Here is a 24,510-nt window from a genome sequence, read left to right as displayed (position 1 = left end):
ATTAAATCAATGCTAAACTAGATTTAACCACTGTCTCCTCAATTCCATTTAGCACCTTGTTTCAAGTTCTGGCCCATAACATCAACTTGTAGGATCAGATCAATTATAATGAACCATGCTAAATTAGATTAATTATTGTCTCTATCAAGTCCAGTGACTTAGCACCTTGTAAGAATCCTAACAACATATCTACCCCGTATCAGTATAGCCAATAATTTCCTAGATTTTGCAGTTTTACGACAATTAAAGATAAAATATTTCACTTGTTAAGTTTAAACATAAAGGGCCAAATATATAATATAATAAAGTATTCTTTTTAAATGTTCTCTATAAGGATTCAATAAACTTTAAAAATTCATCTTAGTTTATGAATAGCAAATTGGACACACAAAATTACTTCCAATTCCATGCTTATCAGCATATAAGCAAAAATAAGATGTTATACCAACCTATTACTCAAAACATCACTGGTGGACCTAAAGTTTAAGAAGGGAAGGGGGGAAAAAGGGGAGGAGAAGAGACAGAAAGAGGAAAATAAAGGAAAATGGCTCCTACGCTATTAAGTACCATTTTTGCCTTTTCCTTCTTTAAATTTTTCCCTTAAAACCACCAAAGAATAATATAATTTAGGGCAGGAAAGTATTTTAATCATAATTTAATTTTAACTTCTTTAATTTTATGAATGAAAAAAACTGAGGCCCCAATAAGGTTTGAATTAAATCCAGGGACAAGATCATTCAAAGTCACCAGAAGGTAGGATTTTCTAAAAAATATTATTTTTGTCCAAATTCAAAGCAACATAAAGCGCTAGTCTTAAATTGATCCTTCCTTGTCAATCAATCCTTCAAGAGGAAAAGAAGAAATGAAAAAAAGACACCCACTACTGATGGGTAGCTAGGTGAAAAATTTACTATAGCTTATATTTTTCCAATTGCCAAAAATATGTCAGAAGCAACTATATAAACTGCTAGAAATGTCAGAGGGATAGATAATACTATAATACTGTTTCTTTCTTGGCTACAGAATAAGGAAAATGACATGATTCTAAGATATGATTTATTACATTTCTTGTTATGAATATTTGAATGGGTAAAATTATGCACAATATTTAAATAAAATGTATTAAAGCTCATTCATAAAAGTAATTTATTTGTTTGTGTCACTATAGTCTTTTCTGAAAGTACATTTTAATGACTTGCTTTGCTAATATATTGCAAATTGAAATGAAATAAATGAATCAAAATCTTACGTTTATGCTTGTTACACCACAAAATGAGAAGAAAAATTAGAAAACATCCAACATATTATTGTGGATGAATGTTAATATACTTTCACTAAAATGTATGTATGATTTATGTTTATTTCACAATTTAAATTAGTTGCTTAATGATGCATAGCTACTATCTTTTCTTTATCCATATCCCAATGCAATTTAGTTTCAGGCAAAATCAAAAGCATGTTTTCTGATCTGCACACCCTTAGGAAAAAAAATTCTTCAACATTAAAAAAAAAAAATTGGCATTCCTCTTCTTTAATTCAGGACTTTGATGGATCTCCCTTGAAAGCTATTCCCATACTATATTTATGATTTTCCTCTTCACAAAGATTGCACTTTACTGCTGACAAATACTGCACTGTTTTTTAAGTTAACAAGAATTTAAAGTACCCAATATATGTAAAGCACTAGGTTCTGGTAGCAACAAAGAGAGGCATAGTGATGAATAACTAGACCTCAGAAATTCACCATCCTCTCCCCACAATGTTGTTCTTGAATTATAGGATAACAATTGTCCCAGAGTGGGAAGATGTTAGTTCAAAAATGGATTGGTAGTTTCAGCCTTAGAAAACCCTGGAAAGTCTACCATAAAAACAACTGTATTAAATTAACAAAAAATGCTTTAAATATATGCAAAATTCTAAATTTTCAATTTTCAGAGACCTCAATGGAGTTAAAAACTCAGAACATTTCCACCAACTGTTGTTTTCAGTCATTTCTGACTCTTCATGACCACATTTGTGTTTTGTTTTGATTTGTTTTTATAAAGATACTACAGAATGGTTTGCCATTTCCTTCTTCAGCTCATTTTAAAGATGAAGAATTGAGGCAAAAAGGGTTAAGTGACTTGCCTAGGGTCACACAGTTGGCAACGGGGATAAAGCCAGATTTGAACTCAAAAAGCTGAGTCTTCCTGACCTTAGGCCTAAATGATCAATCCATTATGCCACCTAGCTAGCTATCCAAGCATATTAGGGAAGCTATATTAATGATATTAAGAGAAGTCTTTTGGTGCTATAAATTTGTACATATTTATCAGCAATGGATTAAAAAAAAACCCAAAACATTTTAGACTATTATTATTATTGTATTATATACATACATTTTAAAACTATTATTAATAGTAATAATAAATAGTAATAACAATAGCAGCCTTTACATAGTGCTTTAAAGACATCAGAGTGCTTTACAAATATTAACTCATTTATATCTCTGATCAATAAACTCGAAGAGTTCATAAATAGGTATGTCCTATCCTTCATCTCACTGTAGGAGCTAGACTCCAACAGTAATCCTAAAAGCTCTCTTCAGCCAATTATTTTAACCTTTCAATACATTAACTTTTTTTTATTAAAGTTACTCAGAGAAACAAAATTAATGTGTTCTGCTGTTTTCAGGTAGATGCAACTTTATTGCTTGAAATTAGGTGAATATTCCTAGTTACAGATGAATCTCAAGAGTTCAAAGATAGACAACAAGCAAAACAAGAAAATAGGACAAGGTTATTGGCTAATTCACAAATTAGATAATTATGCCTTACATAACTAAAAATCTACTGCATCACTGTGATTTTATACATCAAAACATTACAGAAAAAGTCTAGGAAAGTGAATATGGAGAGTTATCTAGGAATAATGATAGGTGAGAAAAGATAATTTCAACTTAATAATGTTATTCAAGAGAAAGGATGTGATTAAAAATACTGTTCTTTATGATAAGAGTTCATACTCTTATTTAAATACAAACATTCGAAAAGAAAGATTTAGAAAAAAGTATTGAGATTTATTTAGCTGATCTCAGTTATAGCAGAATCCTAGATATCTGCATGTCACTGTAAAATGGGGGACTTCTTTGTCCCATCTCTGCCAAGTAAAGTTTGAAATAAAGAGACAATATTAATATTTCAGAAATTCTACTTAAACCTACCTTCTCTTTAATATTCCCTTCTGATTCCACAGAAAGAATCATTATACCTTACTCAGAAAATAACAAATGATGTAGGTTGGCAGGAGGTTAAAGATGATGCCATGAACTTGGGGAACATTTCTTGTTTCTTCACTGATAACTCTAACATTTGTTTGGAGGAGACAACGCTCCTGCTCTGATGAAACCTCATGTGAAATAATTTATTCAGTTCTGAATGTCATATTTAAGGAAGGACATTGAGAAAATGAAGAATGTCCAGAAGTGATGAAGCATGACGAAGGGTCTCAAGGGCATGGCATATGGAGATCAAATTAAAGGAACTGTGAATGTATCTTAGAGAAGATAAAACTTTAGGGGGAACAAAGAATTCTCTCACATTATCTGGAGAGCTTTTATATAGCAATGAGAAGTTGGAAAGAAACAAATAACTGATGGAAGGAAAACTTCTTAACCATTAGATTTACATAAAGTTGTATGTATGCTTTGGGAGTAGTAGAGATGTCTTTTACTGGAGACATTTAAACAAGCATGGATATGTTATGGTGGACATTCTTTATCTGGTATGGGTGGTACTGGATGCACTCTAAAGTTCTTTTTAACCTTGATTCCATGACATATTTCATGGTTAGATATTTGACAATATAATCTACTTCTCTATTTTTGGTATTTACCTAAGGACAATGATAATATCTTTGTGACCCACTGCTACACAATTGTGAGGATGAGAGGAGAAACATATGTGAAAGGGGTTTATAATCCAGTGATACATTTGTTTTTCAAAGAATTTAGCATTGTCTGGCATGTAGCAAGGTAGGAGAAATCAGTGGGTGGAATAGGAGGAGGAAGATCATTCTTTTGAGGTGGAGAGAGAGGAAGGAGATGTGGAGATTGCTAGATCTAATCCTCTGACCAGACCGCAAAAGACCAAGAATAAAGACTTTTGCTTATCCTGACTCTGGCTGATTCTAAGATATCTAGGGTCACGATATATATATATATATATATATAAATATATATAAATATATATATATATATATATATATGATATAATAACTATCATTTCTCTCTATCTACTCTTTAACTCCCTAACCTTTTCAGTCTCTTGCTGGTTTCTTTTTTTCTTTTATTCTATCTTTTAGTTTCTAGTATCCATAATGATTATATCTCTACTCTGCTTTCTCCTAAAATCCCTTAGATGGCTTACCCACTATTGGGATTTCAATTGCCAATTCATGTAAATTATTTTAATTTTACACTGATAATGTTGATTTCTAATTTTCCTTGCGGTAAGAGTATCATTATTTATCCTAAGCCAATATACCTTCCCAATGTCCTTATCACTGACAATGGTACATACATCTTAAGGTTTCAAGAACATCAACTTGTTATTTTTGACTCTTCTGTTCATATTACATTTGTACAAATTATGTTGTTTCTTCTACAACACCTTTTGGATTTTACTACTTCTCTCTTTTCCACAGTCTCATGGCTTAAGTATGGCAACAGCTTGAATAGCTAGTCTTCTTTTTGCTTCTAATTTCTTTCACTTTCTATTTCAGACCATACATACTAGCTTTGTCCTAAGCAAAATTTGTCAGTGAAATCATTCTCTAAATCAGTAAGGTGGGTTAGTTTTACACATTTCATTTTATGGAGTTAGTGACTTAAAGGAGAAAAATCTGTCAGACTTTTTATAATTCAAAGCATAGTCCCTTAATGGTCATAGTTCATAGTGAATTTGCCTTACCCCTTCGCCCAGGATACACATGAGGGTAGTACTCATAATAAAGATCAGGCTGGTCCAGATTCCCAAAAGGCTCAAATTCCATTTCAGCATTCTGAAAAAGGCTCAGTTTCACTAACAGGGCCAGTCTCACGAACCAGAGCTAAACATGAAGAAGACAATGAAGATGCAAAGTCATTACTTCACAGATTAAAAGTTTAAATAAATCTTTTCTAAATGATGACATATGAATGTTTGTGTTAAACAACTCCATGAAAATATCTTACACCTACTGAGAACACAAATAAAACTTTTTAAGTAAGAAATATATTTTATTAGTTATGTAGAACTGGTTAATTTTAGTGAGATGATAAGTTTCATTGGCTCATTCTTTTATTTTTTAAAAAATGTCTTATTAAGGCAATATGAACATTATTTTGCATTTCCTGGGCACACAACAATGAAGACTATGGGTAAGTGGCCCATGAGCATAACAAATGATGTAGTTTGGCAGGGGGTTAAAGGTGATGTCAAATGCTGGGGGAACATTTCTTGTCTCTTGATTAATATTATAATTAAAATAATCTTAATATTAGGAAATATTTCAATCAGACTTTGAGTTGCTATGTATACTAAATTTGAAAATACCAAACTGCATTTAAAAAAATCCTGTAATTTATAGTACTCGTTAATTCTAACTACATATTGTATATATATTAATTTGAATTAGTGATTTTTTTATTATAATGATAAACATTTTATTTTACTGTTCTTTAATTTATCCTCTTAAATGAAGGTAAATATTCTGTTATAAAGTAGATTAGTCAAGAAGAAATTTTCAATGTCTAATGTGTAAGAAAAATTTACATACATAAATTTCCTGTTCATCTAGGAGAATATCTGAGTTTTAAAATTTGCTACCAATAATCTACAAAGTAGATAATCAGTAAAAAGTGTGAATTTCATTTATAAATATTTTCTGACTTACATGTTCCTTGTGTAATCACTGTTTTTCATCAAAAATTATAAAATGGTCATATTTAAATCTTTGGTTTTTTAAACTAATATTTTATACTAAAAAGTGACATAAAACTTCAAAATGGCAGGTTTACTAGATCATTAATATAAAATTAGCTTAATAAAGTTCAGGGTATTTAATACCTGTACCCAATTCCTGTCAGACCACCCCAAATATAAAGGCCAGGAGGACAATCAGTATCTAAATTGATTCAGAGATCCACAATCCTACCTCATTTTGGAAAAAGAGAAAGGTTGAGCTCTTAAATATAAACAAACAAACATTTTATGATTGAGAAGTTTGACAATATAATTACTTTCAACTGTTCTCTTGCATTTTTTCCATTCTATTCCTGGGTCAGTTATACAGGTTATAACTATCATATGTAATCTACTATCCCTGTCTTTATTTCTATGTAAAAGATTTACAAACGGGAAACATCCACTTCACTGAATAGTGAGGGAAAATAGTGGGACAAAGTGTGAACACTCTTGCTTGAGGGACTCTAATAGTACCTCTATAAATTTCCCTTGGAGTTATATACAACTGTTTTTGGGGAAAAAGTAGGTTCTATATTTAGATCAATAATATTATGTGGTAATGAATAGGTCTTATCTGAGTTTTCCTCTGAGTAAGCCATTTTCATGCTAATCATGACTGGACAATAAAATTGTAATAAATAAGAAAATAGGAAGCAAACTTCAGACATTAATTTAGGACATTCAAAATAGAATGATCTTCCCCCCCCCCTTCATAATGATACAGATATTAAAAATACTAGAAAAAGGCCTCAAGTGTATTGAATAGATTTATAGAAAGCCATGGACAAGAACTACAAAAAACATGGAGATATGGATGAGTTGATTTAAACCCATAAAAGGAACCACCCCACACTGATGGAATAACAGATTCACTAAAAGGAAAAATTATAATGTTCACACATCTATAGTGGGTATATGCTATAATCTCACTGAAGAAATCGTTGGTATCACTTCCTTTTAGAAGTTATGGTACTTTGAATAAGTTGTTGACATAAATCATTCACAAAAGTTACAATAATTACAAGAATTCAAAAGAACTTTTAGATAGTTGTGGTAATATAAATGTTATACATCAGTATGGATATGAACTGCAGTTGTCACTTCTGTGACCCCCAACTCCAAATATTCCTCTAGCCCTACTTCCCCAGCTACATAACTTTTTAAGAGAAACAGTGGAATAAACCAATGGAATTTGTACCTGCAGAGAATCTGTTGTATGACTGGTAGGTAGCCCACTTTTGCCATAGCCTTGACCATGGGCTGTAAGAAGTCGTCCACACAGGTCAACTGCTGCCCTCCAGTTTTTGCTATTCTGTTTATTTTTTAAAAATAGAATAAATAATAAACAAATGAAATCACTGAAATGCACAGCTGCTTACTTTGCTTGAAGCTCCTGCATAAAGTCATTAGTAATAATGACAAGGTCAGTAAAGCTGGCCAGTAAAACAGAGAATGCCATTTGTCAAAGCTGCACGTGTAATTAGGCAAAAAGAGAAGCCAAGCATGAGAGACAGTTTAAGATGATCAGATCACTAAAATAATAAAGTCTATACAAATAAGTATACAATCCTTATGAGGATTTTCCAATTTCATTCTTTCATTTTAGTAATAGTATAAAAATATCTAATTTTAACTGCGTATATTTTTGCCATTTAAAATAAGCTGATATTAAAATATGTTAATATGTTGAACAAGCCTAAGTTTTTATATGCATAAAAGCTGTGGAAATAACCAAAAGTTAAATGGACTTATTTTTAATGCCAACACTAAATCATTTTTTCCACAAATAAAAGCTGATATATATATATTCAAATACACTGCTTGATGCTTCAAAGATCTGAGATTATTTTCAATTATTCTTGCTATATAAAGAATCTAAGCATATAAATGAAGTAAATTTAAGAGAATGTCTAAATTACTTTAGAGAACATAAGTGTTAATACTTAATGACTTTATTATAAAATACTTTAGAAGCATTCATTTACATAAAAAAATCACATATTATTTAAAACATGATTAATATTATCATTAAAGTAATCCTATTATTAGGAAATATTTCTATCAGGCTTTGAGTTGGTATGTATACTAAACTTGAAAATACCAAACTGCATTTTAAAAATCCTGTAATTTATAGTATTCGTTAATTCTATATATATATATATATATATATATATATATATATATATATATACTATGTATATTAATTTAGTGATTTTTAAAATTATAATATTAAACATTTTATTTTACTATTCTTTAATTTATCCTCTTAAATGAAGGTAAATATTCTGTTATGAAGTAGATTGGTCAAAAAGAAATTTTCAATGACTAATGTGTAAGAAAAATATATCATAAATATAACATAAATATCCATAATTGTTCTCAGTCTGAAATCCTAACCATATGAACCAAACAAATACATACAACTATTTTCAGTCTGAAATGCTAATCATATGAACCAACAGAAAACATTTAAAGAACAACATGAGAATAAATAATTAAAAGGAATGACAGAATGTACAATTTCTTTTATATATAGGCAACTTCTAGTTGAGGAAACTCTATTAATGCAGGTGAGTACTTTCTACTGCAACTTATATTCTGAGATAATTGTCTTGAATACTGAAAAGTTAAGTGATTTGCCCATGTTTTAATCTATAATATAATCAAAGAATAGAGGGCATGCTTTTCAAATATGAAGATAACATGATTCTGGGAGAAACAACATGTTGGATGGCAAGCTAAAAATACTGGGCAAGATATAAAAAGCAATTTAATATGTATAGATATAAAATCATACAACAATTAAAAAATAAACTTTATAATTATAAGATGGAGTAGGCGTGGCCAAACAAAAATTTCTCTAACAGGATAAAAGTAGAATATTCTGTACTTGAAGTCAGACAACCTGGTTTCAAATCTTGGCTTTGTTACATTATTTAAGCAAATAACAGTTTATTTATTTGTAAGTTTATATAAGGCACTAGATGACTTTTGAAGTCCTTTTCACCTTTAAATCTGTGGATGATATGGGTTTTTAATAGATTGTAAGTTCCAGATGAGACAAAATTTTGATATGGACACCTCAAAAAAAGCTAACATAACTTTAGACTGCATTAAGAAGGATGTAATATGTGGAAAAAAGTTTGGTCCTCCTCTATGCTGACTTATTCAGATCATAGCTAAAGTATTGTGTTCAGTTTTGTGTACTTAAAAGTACGGCTTTTAAGAAGGACGTCGACAGGATAGCAAAGACCATATGAAAATCAGCAGAAGGAAATGGAGATGTTTAACCAGGCAAAAGAGAAGACTTAGGAAGGAAGTGAGAGCTATTTTGTGCAAAAACAGTATTAATTTTGTTCCACTTGACCTGAGATATAACTAAAAACAATGGAAAAAATGCTTAAAAGAAGGAGATCATGGCTAGCTACATTAATAAAACGTTCAAGTCTTCCTTCCTCTTAAAAGTAACTTAGCTGGGGCAGCTAGATGGTGCAGTGGATAGAATACCAGCCTTGAACTCGGGAGGACCTGAATTCAAATTTGACCTCAGACACTTAATCCTTCCTAGGTGTATGGCTCTGGGCAAGTCACTTAACCGCAATAGCCTCAGGGGAAAAAAAAAGTAACTTATCTGGCAGATCTTTGGGGATCAACATAGAGACCCCAAAGTATACATTCAAGTATACTTGAATACAATAATAAGCTCGCATATAATGGGTGATTAAGAATGTTTGTTGAAATGGAAAGTCTAAGTTAAGTGAAGATTTGGAGCTGAAATCCAAGTTTAAATTTAACTTATAACAAGTAGATGCAAAGCAGAAATTAATTTGTATTTGCATTTTTTGGAATTAAAACTTTATAAAAGTAACTTGTAAAAGTAATTTGTTTTTTCATATTTTTTAAAAAGTTAAATATGAAGGAAGGCAAATTTGTTGCCTAATTCTGCAGAGATACATTATTGTTTCCAGTTGTTTCTTTCTACAAAAAGTGCTACTATAAATATTGTGGTATTTATGGGATCTTTAAAAAAAAAATCATTGACCTCCTTGGGATATATGCAGAGTAGTAGGGATCACAGGATCGAACATCTTAGGATCACAGATTTTAGAACTGGAAGGCTTCTCAGATATTACCTAGTTTATAACTAAGCAGAAATCTCATTTACAACATTAATAAGAAATCACGTAAGATCTTCAGCAATGAGTAACTAAATATGAGTTGTCCCAATCACTTTTTTCCCCTGAGGTGATTGGGATTAAATGACTTGCCCAGGGTCGCACAGTTGGGAAGTATAAGTATTTGAGACCAGATTTCAACTCAGGTCCTTCTGACTTCAGGACTGGTGCTCTATCCACTAAGCCACCTACCCCAATCAACTTTTGTACAGTTCTGCTTCTTATCAAATCTTTTCCTACACAGAACCAAAAATCTGCCCATCTGAAATTTCTACCTATTAGTCTCAGTTTTAATCTTTTTTTTCCTCCTCCAATTTCACAAACACCCTAAAATCTATCCATAGATGTCTTATGGGTCTATGGACCCCAGGTTAAGAAGCCCTGCTCTAGAATTATTCCAATTTGTTATTCAGTTACTTAGTTGTGTCTGATTCTTCATGATTCTGTGGACTAAAGCATGACAATATTTTCTTGGCAAATATACTAGAATGGTTTGTCATTTTCTTCTTTAGTAGATTAAGGCAAAGAGAGCTTAAGTGACTTGCCCAGGATCACACAGCTAGTAAGTGTCTGAGGCAAAATTTGAATTCAGGTCTTCCTGACTCCAGGCCAAACACTCTATCCACTGAGGCACCAAACTGCCTCCAATTTCTTATATCCTTCCTAAAAACCTAAATCCAGAACTTCAAGTTGATTCATATTATTCCCCTTCAATATGTATAAAGATTCTGGGGGTACAATAAAAAAACAACAACACTACAATTCTTATGTATAAGGGTTAAAAAGACTCTAGAAGCAAGGAATGCAGTTCAAGGCATGTGGGAGGACCTGAGGGATGAGAGATTCTGAGGCGCAGGTGAGTCCTATGTGGAGGTGGGGCACAGCCCCAAGAGGCGGTGGCTGACTCCAGGTACCACGCCTCCCTCCTTAGTGCTCTCAAAGCCTAGCATGCCTCCCTCCTTCTCAGGCCAATCCCATTATGCCAGGTTGGTAGAGGACCTCCCACTTCCCCCAGATCCTCAGGGTTAAATGGTTAAGACATATATAAAGACTACAATAAGTAGTAATGGTAATCCATAGCCTCTGGCAGCTATTCAGTCTGTATCCTGAGTACATGTGGCATGGGCTTGGCAAAATTAAAAGTTGTGGGCAAGAGGATGACTTCAGTAGGCCACAACCCTGAGATTGATGATGGAAGATCAGTGGAAAGATAAGAAAGGGGTGAAAAACAAAAGATAGATTGGCCCTCGAATGCTCACAGTCCCAATTGCCAATAAATATGGCACTTTACTTTGAAAAAGACGCTTGCTTGTAGAAGTGGGTATCAGAAGGTTTGCAGTTACTAAGTTATTGTAAAGTAATGCAGTTTTCTGTTCTTAGTGTTTCCCCAACAAATCCTCATTAAGCAAACCAAAATTTTTGTTTTGCTGAAATTGTTTTTAACATATGATGTTGGATGTTCCAACATACAATGTTGGAACAACTTTGCATTTTCAAACAAGTGTTATAGGAGAAATTACTATATTTGTAACTATACAAATGTTTTTTTTTTCCTGAGACCTTATGTATATTTAGCATTTGTAACTCACTAAGATCTCTTTAATAGTTCATCTTCCAATTGATTTCCCAGTTAAGCATTTGTTAATACCCACTATTACTTTAAGGTGTTATTTTAGAAGAGATACAGAAGAGATGTTTCTTGACCTCAAGGAACTTATGTTATAAAGGAGATAAGCTGTATTCTCAAATAAATGAAATACAAATAAACATATAAGTACATAAAAGAAATACACATAAGAGAAATTCTCTCTTAGGAATTGTCCAGAAATTAAGGATAAGCCATTTAACTTCATGTAATTTCCATCTGTTTTCTCACCTGCAAAAGAAACTAGCCAAGGGTGCCTAGCCAGACAGTGGACAGGTAATAAATTCAACCTCATGAAGATTATTAAGAAGTTGGCCTAATTTACTGTGGAATTAATCTTGAGGCCCATACTTCTCCTTCCTTTTCTCCTAATGATGGGATGATTTTTCTCTCCAAAGTCACAACAGTCTTCAAAGGTCTAATTTAGAGCATATGTCTTCTAACAAACTTCCCACCAACCATGAGGACCATTCAAAATATGCTACAACCAGCATTATTGCTGGCCATTAGCTTCTTTCTTGCCCCATGAAACTAAAATTTTATGTTAAACCTAGGAATATAAATAAGGATCAGATAAAGAAGGAAGAAAACAAGCAAGAGAGCATTATCATTTCCTTGGGTCATTCTAGAGACTAGTCCAAAATTGTACTCCATTTATTTCTAAACATAGATAGGCACATGTCACATTAACTTATTAGACTCTATAACAAAGCAGACTGAGTTAGCAGAACTTTTTAGTAGAATTATATAATTACTCATATCATTTTTTAATTAGCAGACTTATCTATCTCATCTTTTTAACAGGTTTACACACATAGCCACAAAATCTCAAAAGAGTTGAAAGAAACCTCCTGAAATTGTATAGTCCAATCCATACCTGAAAAGAATAGGGGGTCATCAAGCAAGGTAAGGAAAACAAATAATAATTAACAACTCTTTATGGTATTATAATTGATTATGCAGATGTAATAAGCTAACCTATCAAACATCACCCTTCCCAAAGAAAAATGTCTTTGAAGGCCAGAAGAACATCTTTGTGGTGTCTACATAAAAACTGATAAATTGTGTGGCATTATTTCCAAAAGTTACTTCCTGAAGGTTTAAAGTATAGGCTAAACAAAAGGCATGTGACCTGAAGTTCCCAAAATGATACTGAGATACAATGATCATCTTGAAAATACACTGATTTGAAAACACAAATAACATGTCATTGTTATGTTATTGTTCCACTATTGAAAAATATTTATTATTCATAAATAAGAATTTGTAGAAATGAAAAGATTTATTTTGATAAGTTAATGTATACTACTTGCCTAGTATGAGAGGGTATTTTCACACTTCCAATCTAACACTCACAACCTTGACTTTTCCCAGAAAGAAGGAAAATTTATGATCAACTCATAAAATCCTAGGGAAAGCCCTTATGAATAACTAAAATTGTAGCTAATGAGCCTCCACTGATGTTTTTCCCACGAACAAATCAGCCATTAATGGTTAACTAATATTAATTAAAACATTTACTGAAAATGCAAAACAAATACATTATTTACATAACAAACCACCCTCTACTACCAATACACATAATATCTATGGGGAGAATGGGAACATACTTTAAATCCCAAGGTAGCAAGGTATATGTGTGAAGAATCATGTGACCAAGGTAACTCAAAACTTTAGAAATTCAATATCCTCTTTTAATCTCAGGAATTGTCTATACAATTTACTAAGCACAAATTCCATGGGAATTTGCACTGCTCAGCTGAGGCGATGCAGACCAATACCTCATCAGGCATAGTGTCTCTGCTGCAGACAGGTTGATCTGCAGACTGCTTCGCTGATGCTCTTTCTATGCTGTTCTCTATTCTTGGACAAAAATTGTACAATCTGTCACTTGAAGTTTCAAGATTAGCTAATGCTTTCAGCTAAACTAATGTATTATTTTAGTGAAAGGCAATAATTTTCCTTCTAAATTTATCAAAAGTCTATCCAGATTATCAGGATTCTTCTTTTTTCCTTCTCAGCAGCAGTTAGCAATAAAAAAAAAAAAAAAAAAAAAAAAATTATTGTCTCCATTTTTATTTCTCCTCCCATCTTCAGTTCCAAGGTAAGTTGAAAGCAGTTTTATTTTTTCAATTTGTCATGCAAAACTATAACTGTTATCTCAGATACTCAGCAATTATTTTTTCCAGACCCCTAAAGATTTAAAACACATTGGGGCAGTTAGGTGGCATAGTGGATAGAGCACCAGCCCTGAATTCAGGAGGACCCGAGTTCAAATCTGGTCTCAGACACTTAACACTTCCTTGCTGTGTGACCCTGGGCAAGTCACTTAACCCCAGCCTCAGGGAAAAAAAAAAAAAAAAAAAAGATTTATAACACCTTAAAGTTAACTATGAAAGGTCATCTTCCTTAGATATGCATACACAAATGTATTGAATATTGTCTTATAAAAACTTAAAAAAAAAAAAAGATACATAATAATTTAATTTCTCAAATAACAGAGTTCTTTCTAACCATGAAGACCATAACGCATCTATAGCAGCTCATTAAGGGTGACTTTTATCCACATCTTCCCTAAAGTTCAACATGAGGGTCCATTCAATATGCTGGAGTCCTTCCCCGATTTATTTTCTGATATTGGGAAGGTACCAGTGAAGTATTCTAGTCACAATCATCAGCTTATCTTTTCTTTCTGCCATTTAATTCTTCGCTGACATATTTTACTATTCTTCTTTGGCATTTTTTGTTGGTTATATGTTACAAAATATCAGTTAATATGCAGATAAGAGACTGTAATTTTGGGCTGCTGGTGAGAGAGGAATACAGAGACATGTAGTAAACCTTTTAATTTTGAACTTAAAGTTTCTTATCCTTTTCTTGTATTCAAATGGGTGCTACCTGAACTATTCTTTGGGTGCACATTTGTAGAGATTTAGCACCAGAAGTCATAATACTGTTCACAATATAGAAAAACTTAAAAGAAAATACAACAATAAAAAAATCTTTCTTCTAGGAATTAAAAAAAAATTTTTATTCAGTAAACAATTGTTTACTTTTACTATTGTAAAGAAAATTCAAGTTTTTTTGGAACTATAGAGAGGTTATTTCATTAGTTATTCAAGTCTTGTGAATATTCTCTGTTCTGTTCATTCTCATTCTCTCTCTCCTTCCCTCCCTCCTTCCCACTACCTCTCTGTCTTCCCCTCTCCAACTACCCCTCCCTCTTTTCTTCCTTCCTCCTCTGCTCTTACTTGCCAGATAGAACAAGAGCTCCTCTACCAAAAGTTAATACTCTCACAGAAGTAGTCTACCAATACTTTGATATTTTTAATACCATGATAATCTATGTATTTTCCTTATTTTCTTTTGTTTATGATTTCTTCATCTATTAAAACAATTAAATGAGCTACTGAGTCACTTAGGATTATTTCCCTAAAGAGTATAACTTATTTTCTATAGGGTTGTATAAGCATTTAAGAATTATAAAGTAGCTCATATCCTATAGTTTTCCTTCTAAATTCCTGAAGGCCTTCTATGATCAGTGGCTTCTACTTTCTTTCTTCTTACTCTCTTAATTCTCTGTTGACTAGGACTTCCTTACCTCATCATTTAACTGAAACTACTCCAAAGTTACCAGTGATATTTCAAAGGCCAAATCTAAAGGCCTTTTCTCACTCTTTATTCTTCCAGACCTCTTCTGCAGCCTAAAAACATTGAAGAGTATGATATACAAGAAACAGAATGGGACTAAAGGTGAATACAGGCACTAAGGGCATTGAGGAAAGGTTTCATGAAGACAAAGATGTCTGAGCTTTATCTAAAAGAAAGAGAAGGAATTCTATGAGGCAAAGGTAAGGAGGAGATATATTTCAGGAATGGGACAGCCCAGTGCAAAAGCATGGAGACAGGAAATGGAATCTTGTGTGAGCATTAGAGAGATAAATTTAGGTAGATTGCAGAAGGCAGGAAGAAGAGTAATGTCCAAAGAGGATGAAATAATGGTTATGAAGGACTGAAATCTAAACAGAGCACTTAATATTTGATACTAGAGATAATCAGAAACCATTAGAATTATATAGGGGAATCACATAGTTAAATTTACATTTAAGAAAAATTAATTTGGGAGTAGTTGTGTTGAACAGATTGGAGTGAGGGGAGATTTGAAGTAGAGAGCTCAATCAGGAATCTATTGCCAGAGGTGATCAGGGCCTAAATTAAGGAGAGTGCTTTGTAATAGAGAAGAGCTGGATATGAAAGAAGATATAAAGGTAAAAAGAACAAAATTCAGTCATTGGTTGTCTTTATAGAGTTTTGAGTGATGAACTGAGAATATTTCTGGAGTTACAAAGCTAGATGACTGGAAAAAGGATAATGCCTTTGATAGAAACTGGGAAGTTTGGAAGAGAGGAGAGTTTAGGGATAAAAGATAATGAGTTCAGTTTTGGGTATGTTAAGTATGATCTGAAAGAAAAATGAAGAGGGAATAATAATTAAATTTTTAGAAACCATTTTCTATAGCAGATCACATCCTTAGTTGTGCCATTCACTTTAAGTACAGAAATATAAGATTTCCTTCAATTTGTTATTTAATGATTATTTAAAAATATTTGATCTAGAGTACAGCAAAATGAAGCCTTGAAAGATTTCATCAAATAAGGTATCTAATACATATATTAAGATGACACAAAATTCTGTTATAGATACAATCACAGAAAGAACTATTGAATAATCCTGTGATTATCACTATAAAACAAGGAGAAAAATACTTGCCAATTGACAGAGGACAAGCTATATGGGATATGGATGGAAAAGGATTTTTTTTTAATAGATGGTGAGGTCGCCCAAAAACTGCTCTCTTTGTGGATCTCATAGTAGAGAAGGCATCAAGGACTACATTAGAGAGTCTTCTCAGTCAGATAAATGACTACTAACAATCCACACAGACAAATGGACAAAGAATATCTTAAGCAAGTTACTTAGCTTCTGAGGACCTGTTTCCTCATCTGTAAAATCATGTGTATATTAGCTATTCTGAGGTCTCTTTTAGCTTTAATCTTAAAACATATTATCAAGATAGATTATCTAGTAGAATGGGTAATCCACTAAGTTTAGTCAATCAACATTTTATGTAATTTATTATTGTTATTGCTATTTAATTTTGGACAGACAGCGGAAAAACAGCGAGATGCATCAGGAGTTGAAATGAAAGAAGGAAGATTGAAAAGCATTTTTTATAAATATTATCTCACTTGATCCTTACAACAACTTTGTCAAGTAGGTATTATTATGCCCATTTTACAGTTAAGAAAACTAAGCCTCACAGAGATCAGATGACTTGCCCAGAGTCACATAAGATAGTATATGAGACTAGATTTTAATTCCTGACTCTATTATAGTGTTTTATCCATAGTGTCACCAGCTGCCTGTCTAAATATACAAAAACTTTTTTTGTTGTCTTTTTGTAGCCAATTGGTGAAATTCCACTCTTATGATTTCATATAACATTTCCAGGTTGATAACTTCAAGATCTACATATCTAGTTTCCAGTATTTTGCTAAGCTTCAGTTCTACATCACCAATTACCTACCAACCATTTTTATCTGGATGTGTCATAAGTATTTTAAGCTCTATAAATCCGTAACAGAACCCATTCTTTCCCAACCCTGAAATGTTCTCTTTCCTCACCTCTGTCTCTTGACTTCCCTCAAGACTCAGATTAAATTTCTCAGATTAAAAAGAGGTACTTGTATTTCCCCCACTCACCACTGCTAGTACCTTTTCTTTGAGATTGCCTCCTATTTTACCTACCTGCTGTGTGTATATATAGTTGTCTGCATGTTTTCCATTTGATTCTAAGCATCCTGAGGTCAGATCCCATGTTTTGGGTCTGTCCTTGTAAATCCTCAGGATCGAGCACATACATTAGCCTTTTTGTTCATCCTGAAGCCAAACTCTCATACATTTTACTTCCCACAAATGAGCTCTTACAAAACAGGGACTATGTGATTTTCTTATTCAAGTTAGCTTTATTGGCCTTAAGGATAAAATGTAAAATCTCTCTGCGTAGCAATATTGATTGGAAGGGCTTTGGGAAGCCAGGTATATTAATTATTGCTGGCAGAGTTGTGACCTAATCCATTCAGGAGGTTGTATGCTCTTTAAGGGTACAAATGATTTTGCTTTGGTCTTTATATACCAAGAAAATACCATACTTCCTTGAACACAGTGGGCATTTACTAAATTCTTGTTCAGCTCTCAGAAAATTCAACTTATATATTTTACAAACTTCAAGGGCAACCTTATTTGGGTAAAGAAACATACAAATAGAAAAAAAGTGGTCATTGATTTTCCTATGTTTTGTTAAGTACATCATATCAACTTTTAGAAATATTGCTAATACACACAAATATAAAAAACTATTATTCCTTAGCATTTTGGAAATATGAGGTGTTTTATAAAAGATTAATACTAATAAAATAGATTCTAAAAGTTGCTAGTTCTTATCTAAATGTATTTAGATCTGATACCAAATCATCATGCTATTAAAAACAAAGTAGGAAACTACCATCTTAATTATTCATTTTTATTAAAAAGAAATTTGTGATTTGTCTTCCCCTATTGCAGTGTCTTATAATATCATTTTTTCCACATATACCAGAACACAAAATATTTACTTGCATAATTGCCATTGTTGACTAAATGTGCCAGCGTTAAGCTATGCAATTTCCCATCTGATTAATATTGATTAGATCATAGCTGGAATGTAGTCTTTAAACTAGTCTAATTCTCAAAAACATCTTGAATCATTGGAGAGTAGTCATAAACTTTAGATCTGGCAGAAAACTCAAAGACCACTAACCTTATGTTGTCATTTTCTAACACTTTTATTTTACAGACGAGAAAACTGAGGCCAAGGGAATGAAAGGTGACTCATTTAGGTAGAGGCTGAGACTAGAATCAAAGTATTTTGCTTCTTTTTTATTCTAAGACTCATTCTACTATAATATTTCTCTCCTGGGGCAAATATCTTCATTTGCAAATTCTAACACCAAAGGGTTAAATATCCTTTTTCTTTACCTGGGCAATCTACTGGAAAACATGCTCAGCAGACAAAATAGCAGAGGCTGCTAAGTAAATGTGCTTTCTTTTGCATCATTACACACAATAGTAAAGAATGCAAACACTTTAAAAGTATTTCAGTAAAGTACTTTAATAAGTTTTTATTTCTATAGCAATTTCCTTTCTGTTCATTTGAGTTCCTCAAATTTCCTTCTTATAACAGTTTTAAGTTAGAAGGTGTAGGTGAAGTAAGTTTAAAAGCCTTATTATGATTCACTTGAAAAAAATCATAAAGAAGCTAAATTCTTTAAGTTCCAGTCACCATTTATTAGTAGTAGTATTAGTAGTAGAATTCTTTTGAATTGAAAATACTTATATGATTTGCTGTAGAAATCATGACAAAATTAACAGAATGCTTCTAATTCATATCAACAACAAGCAACCTAGTCAAACCTAGACAAGGAAATATGGTCTCCAATTAAGAAAATGATCAGATTGACTAAAATGACAGGAAAACATAATGATAAATGTTGGAGGAGATGTGGGAAAACTGGGACACTATTTTTGATGGAGTTGTGAAATGATCCAACCATTCTGGAGAGGCATTTGACTATGCCCAAAGGGCTATCAAAATGTGCATACCCTTCGATCCAGCAATATTTCTACTGGGCTGGTATTCCAAAGAATTCATTAAAAAGGGAAAATGATTCGTATGTGCAAAAATGTTTATGGCAGCCCTTTTTGTAGTAGCAAGGAAATGGAAATTGAAAGGATGTCCATCAGTTGGGGAATGGCTGAATAAGTTAAAGTATTATTGTTCTATAAGAAATGATCAACAGGATGATTTCAGAAAGGACTACTGAGACTTACATTGAACTCATACTAAGTGAAGTTAGCAGAACCAAGAGTATATCGTATACAGCCACAAGATTATGCTATGTTCAACTGTGAGACTTGTTTTTTTTTTTCCCACAATGAGGTGATTCAAACCAATTCCACAAACTTGTGATGAAGAAAGCCATCTGTATCCAGAGAGAGGACTATGGGGACTGAATATGAATCACAAATATTTTCATTTTTTTGTTGTTGTTGTTTGCTTGGGTTTTTTCCTCTCATTCCCCCCCCCTTTTTGATCTGATTTTTCTTGTGCAGCATGATAAATGAGGAAATAGGTTTAGAAGAACTGCAAATGTTATTCTATATTGGATTACTTGCTGCCTAGGGGAAGGGGAGAGGGAGAAAAATTTGGAACAAAAGGTTTTGCAAGGGTGAATATTGAAGGCTATCTTTTTATGTATTTTGAAAAATAGACAGCTATTATTTAAAAAATGATCAGAGTATCAGTATCTGCTTTAGTAACTAGTATTTTGTATATGTAAAAGGGAAAAATACTTGCTGGAGCCTCTGCCCCACACCCCAAATACCAAAGAACTGATAAGCAATACAGTGAAGCATGAGAACATCCTGCCTTGAAGGTCATTAAGCCCAGGTGTTAGCAATAAAGCATTCTTTCTTAGCCTGAGAGCATCCTGCCATAAAATATCACAAGGTCACACATATCTAACACCAGATGTTCCTTAATCATCAAACGTTCCCCTAGTCACATAGTCACAGAACTGTTTTTTCAAACCTATACTCTGGAAACATATATAAGCCTTGTACTTTCCTTCAATAAATGAGCTATTCTGCTTTGCACAGAGTTGTCTCCGCCTCTTGCTTTCTTCACCCATTCCCAGGTTGTTGCCTTACTAGCTTTGCTTACAGGTTGCACGTGGCTTCAGACCCCCTTAGTTCGAGACCCGCAGGTCGGGTCAAATACTGATTCCCAGAGGGCATTAACAATGGGAAAAAACAATTTAAACTTGTGTCTCTCTCAAATATAACAAACTTGAAAAAGCAATGTTTCCAATTACATTGACAAAATCAATGTTAAATTTGCTTGTAACAATTGAAAACAATGAAAAACATGAAAAAGAGACATATCTATCTTCCTTCTTTCTTTTCTACCTATCTACTGTCTACCTCATATCTATCTACCTACCTATCTACCTATCTAACTACTGCTCAGAAGGGACATAATAATAATTCAAGCTAAAGCATTCTGAAAGAATAGAGTTTGTTTCAGATCACAAAATAAGAAGTATGAAGGTTTCCTTCTAGAGAGAGAAAATATAAAAAATAAAATCAACCAATCATAATATCTAAAATGGGCCTTAGTGTGGAGATAGCATTCCAAATGCTTATAGTCAATGATAAGGGAAGATCATTGAATTTTATCACTGTCCTACTGACCTTTAAGGAAATTAGATGATATGGGTTGGATTACATCTAAAGGAAATACTAAAAGCAAAAGGCAACATTAGGTTTGTGATTTACGATTAAATAAAACAAAGTTAAAAAAGGGGGACAGGTTTATCAACGTACTTTTCACTCTGTCATGATTATATAATACATAATTGACAAAATCCACAAGTCATTGTTGATGAACACTTATGGTATCCAAAAAATAGGCATTTAATATGCATGAAAAGAAAAGTATTCACTGCATTTATCAAAGTCAATATATCTACTTCTTCATCAGAAGAAATCATGGGAAACCTATGCTCGCATTTATTACCCATTTTCACAATAGTGTTTGAAAAGCCTTCATATAAATTCCCAGAGATGATTAATTCATTTCTTAGGAAAGCCTATTGTTATTGCACTTTGTCAAAGGAGTTAATATTTTGAGCTTCTGGAGTGAAATTTTTAATGGGTTCAAGTATTATACCTATTTTCACCCCTACAATGATTATACTTTTGATTGATATTTTAAAATCCAGTAACAGTTTATAGTATTTATTCTAAGATTAGTGTTCACTATCCAAGGATCTCATTTGCAATATTAAGTGGAGAAGCCAAAGATTCCTAGAACCTTCATTCTATAGCCTTTATTATCAAGTAACTTTTAATGGAGAAGAGGGAAACTGGAAGTTTGAATGAATGCAACTCAGATGCAACATTACTCTAAAACTTTATATTATTCCTTCTTGAAGTGCTATCTGAAACCCATATCATTTGTTGAACTCAGTTTTTATAATTAGTATTTATAAGGCTCTATACTTAGTAATTTCTATTTGTAATTCTAGTGACTCAATCAAGAAACATTTGAGTTTTATAAAATTTTGGTTAAACTATCAATATAATTTCTATTGATTTTAATTAGGAATAATATTCAAAGAAGGTGCTAGAATTATTATCCTTTAGGGTCTGGTTTTCTTTATATGGCTTTCTCTGGACTTCTTATCTGGACTATAGGCAACTCTAAGAACATTATCTTTTCAGAGGTAAATTTTTGGGGCACTGACTTTCTCGAATCTTGGTTTCCTCACCTGTAAAATATTAAAAATTCTACTTCACAGGATTGTTTGTCAGAAGCAAATGAGACAGTACACAAATTGCTTTGTAAACTTTAAAATGTTATATAAATGCTATAAAACCAAATGATTTTACTTTAAAAAATTTTAAATAAAAATACTTTTAAAATGAGAGCAAATACAAAACTGAATACTTTTTCATTTACTTTATTTTTTTTTCATGTTTTTTCCCCCTTTTGATACTTATTTCACAACTGTGAGTAATATGGAAATATATTTCTCATGATAGCACGTGTATAACCTATGTTGAATTGCTTACCATTTTAGGAAATGAGTAGGGGAAGAAGAGAGAAAAATTTTGAACTCAAAATCTCAAAAATGAATGCCAAAAATTTTCTTGATAAATAATTGGGGGGAAATACTATTAGGAAAAAAAAAAAAAAAAAAAAAGAACAAAAAAGAATATGTTCCTTGAAGCAAAAACTGTCTTGCTTCATCCCAGTATTAAACATAACACTAAGCACACAGTAGGAACTAATAAATGCTTCCCCCCCACCTCCTTCCTTTCTATTTTTTTCTGAGGCAAAGTTAAGTAACTTTCCAAGGTCCCACAGCTAGTTAAATGTCAAGAATCTGAGATAAGATTTGAATCCAAGTCCTCCAGATTGCAGAGGAAGGGCTCTCTATCCCCTGCATTACCTAGCTGCCCTTATTCATTCTCACTTGTAGTTTTTAGTGTTAAAAATCAATGTTAGTTGTAAAAAAAGATGTTGTCCTAAAGATCTTTTGAAAAGTATTAAAATGCAAATTATAACAATGACTGAAATATTTGCTTTCTACCTGTTCTGTGTGTGTATGTGTGTGTTTGGTTTTCCCCTAGGATCCCTTGCTAAATAGAGCAATATTCCTTGACCTTAAATAAATGACTAATTTTCTTTATCACCAGGTAGGTTTGAGTTTTTCTAGAATGACAGTATCAAAACCCTAATGGGAAAAGGAAAAGTAGAATATCAAACTCCTATTGTCTTTCCTCTAAATATATATGGCACACATGCTTAATAATTGCCTTTTTTTTTTTCTTTTTTGGATGGGGCAACTGTGGTTTAAATGACTTACCCAGGATCACATGTTTCCATATACTACCCATTTTCACAATAGTGTTTGAAAAGCCTTCATAAGGTTAAGTATCTGAAGCTGGATTGAATTTCATTTAAGTCCTCCTGACTTCAAGAAGGATGCTCTATGCACTTTACCAACTAGCTGTCCTTAAAGTATGCTTTTCATTCATATATATGATCTTGTTAATGAGAATTTTTTTTTTTTTTTTTTTTTTTTGTGGAAAAGGAGCAAGGAAGAACAGAAAAACAAATAGAAGGGAAGGAGAGAATGAAAACAAAGTATTCTCCTACGAATAGTGAAAGTCATGTACTTACAGAAGGAGGAAATAAAAAACTGAGACCACAAATCTGAGTTCATTAGTGAGTCCATTACTGTTAAAGAATAACTCTCCAGGGCTTCTTCAAATCTTTTTTTTTTTTTTTTTTTTTTTTGAGGCTGGGGTTAAGTGACTTGCCCAGGGTCACACAGCGAGAAAGTGTTAAGTGTCTGAGACCAGATTTGAACTCAGATCCTCCTGAATTCAGGGCTGGTGCTCTATCCACTGCGCCACCTAGCTGCCCCGCTTCTTCAAATCTTAATGCAGCTCAAGGGAAAAACTTGTGGAAAAAAGCCTGGAGGAAGACCCAAATGAACAAAACACTTGTCTCAGAAAGTCCATAAGACTAAAATCTAAGGCTTCTCTTAACTATACTAATATTACTGGCAATCCTATGAGATCTAAGGAAAGGTCTTATTCATGTAAGATATCTCTGGGATTCTCTTTTTAGCTGAAACTTTTGTCTATTTTAACAACTTTAATGCTAATTTTGTATATAACTGTTGCCTTCACATTTTTCATTTTTAGAGATGCCTAAAAGTAATACATTAAAAAAAAAACTTAACATTATATATATATGTATATGTATATATATGTGTATATAAGTATCTGTGTGGTACATACAAGACATATATAAATATATAAAATTAAGAGGAAAATCTAACAAAAATAACTCACCAAAGAGTGAAGTTTATTCTCCATAAAGATTGGAAAAAAAAAAAAAAAGAATGGAACAAAAAAACAACCTTGAATCAGAATAAAAAAAGATGACGACAATTTTAAAAAGGATTCCTAATTACTATTATTTCCTGTTTAGTTAATTCTAGGTAACTATGTTCTAGGTATCAACAGCAAA

The 24,510-nt window shown here is 32.4% G+C and overlaps 1 protein-coding gene across 3 annotated transcripts in view; it reads right to left on the bottom strand.

Annotated features, from left to right (window-relative positions):
- The window catches only part of TRAPPC12 (trafficking protein particle complex subunit 12), a 140,627-nt gene that overhangs the window by 78,517 nt on the left and 37,600 nt on the right, over positions 1–24,510 (bottom strand). For all 3 annotated transcript variants that reach the window (XM_074288047.1, XM_074288048.1, XM_074288049.1), the window contains 2 exons: positions 7,183–7,296; positions 4,950–5,088 (listed from right to left, as the gene is read on the bottom strand). In XM_074288047.1, the coding sequence (XP_074144148.1) occupies positions 4,950–5,088; positions 7,183–7,296 (253 nt within the window). The remainder of the gene's footprint in view (positions 1–4,949; positions 5,089–7,182; positions 7,297–24,510) is intronic.

The sequence above is a fragment of the Sminthopsis crassicaudata genome, chromosome 2, assembly GCF_048593235.1.
Source record: "Sminthopsis crassicaudata isolate SCR6 chromosome 2, ASM4859323v1, whole genome shotgun sequence".
Taxonomy (NCBI): domain Eukaryota; kingdom Metazoa; phylum Chordata; class Mammalia; order Dasyuromorphia; family Dasyuridae; genus Sminthopsis; species Sminthopsis crassicaudata.
The sequence above is the reverse complement of the archived record's forward strand: the minus strand, read 5'-3'. Positions and strand labels throughout refer to the sequence as shown.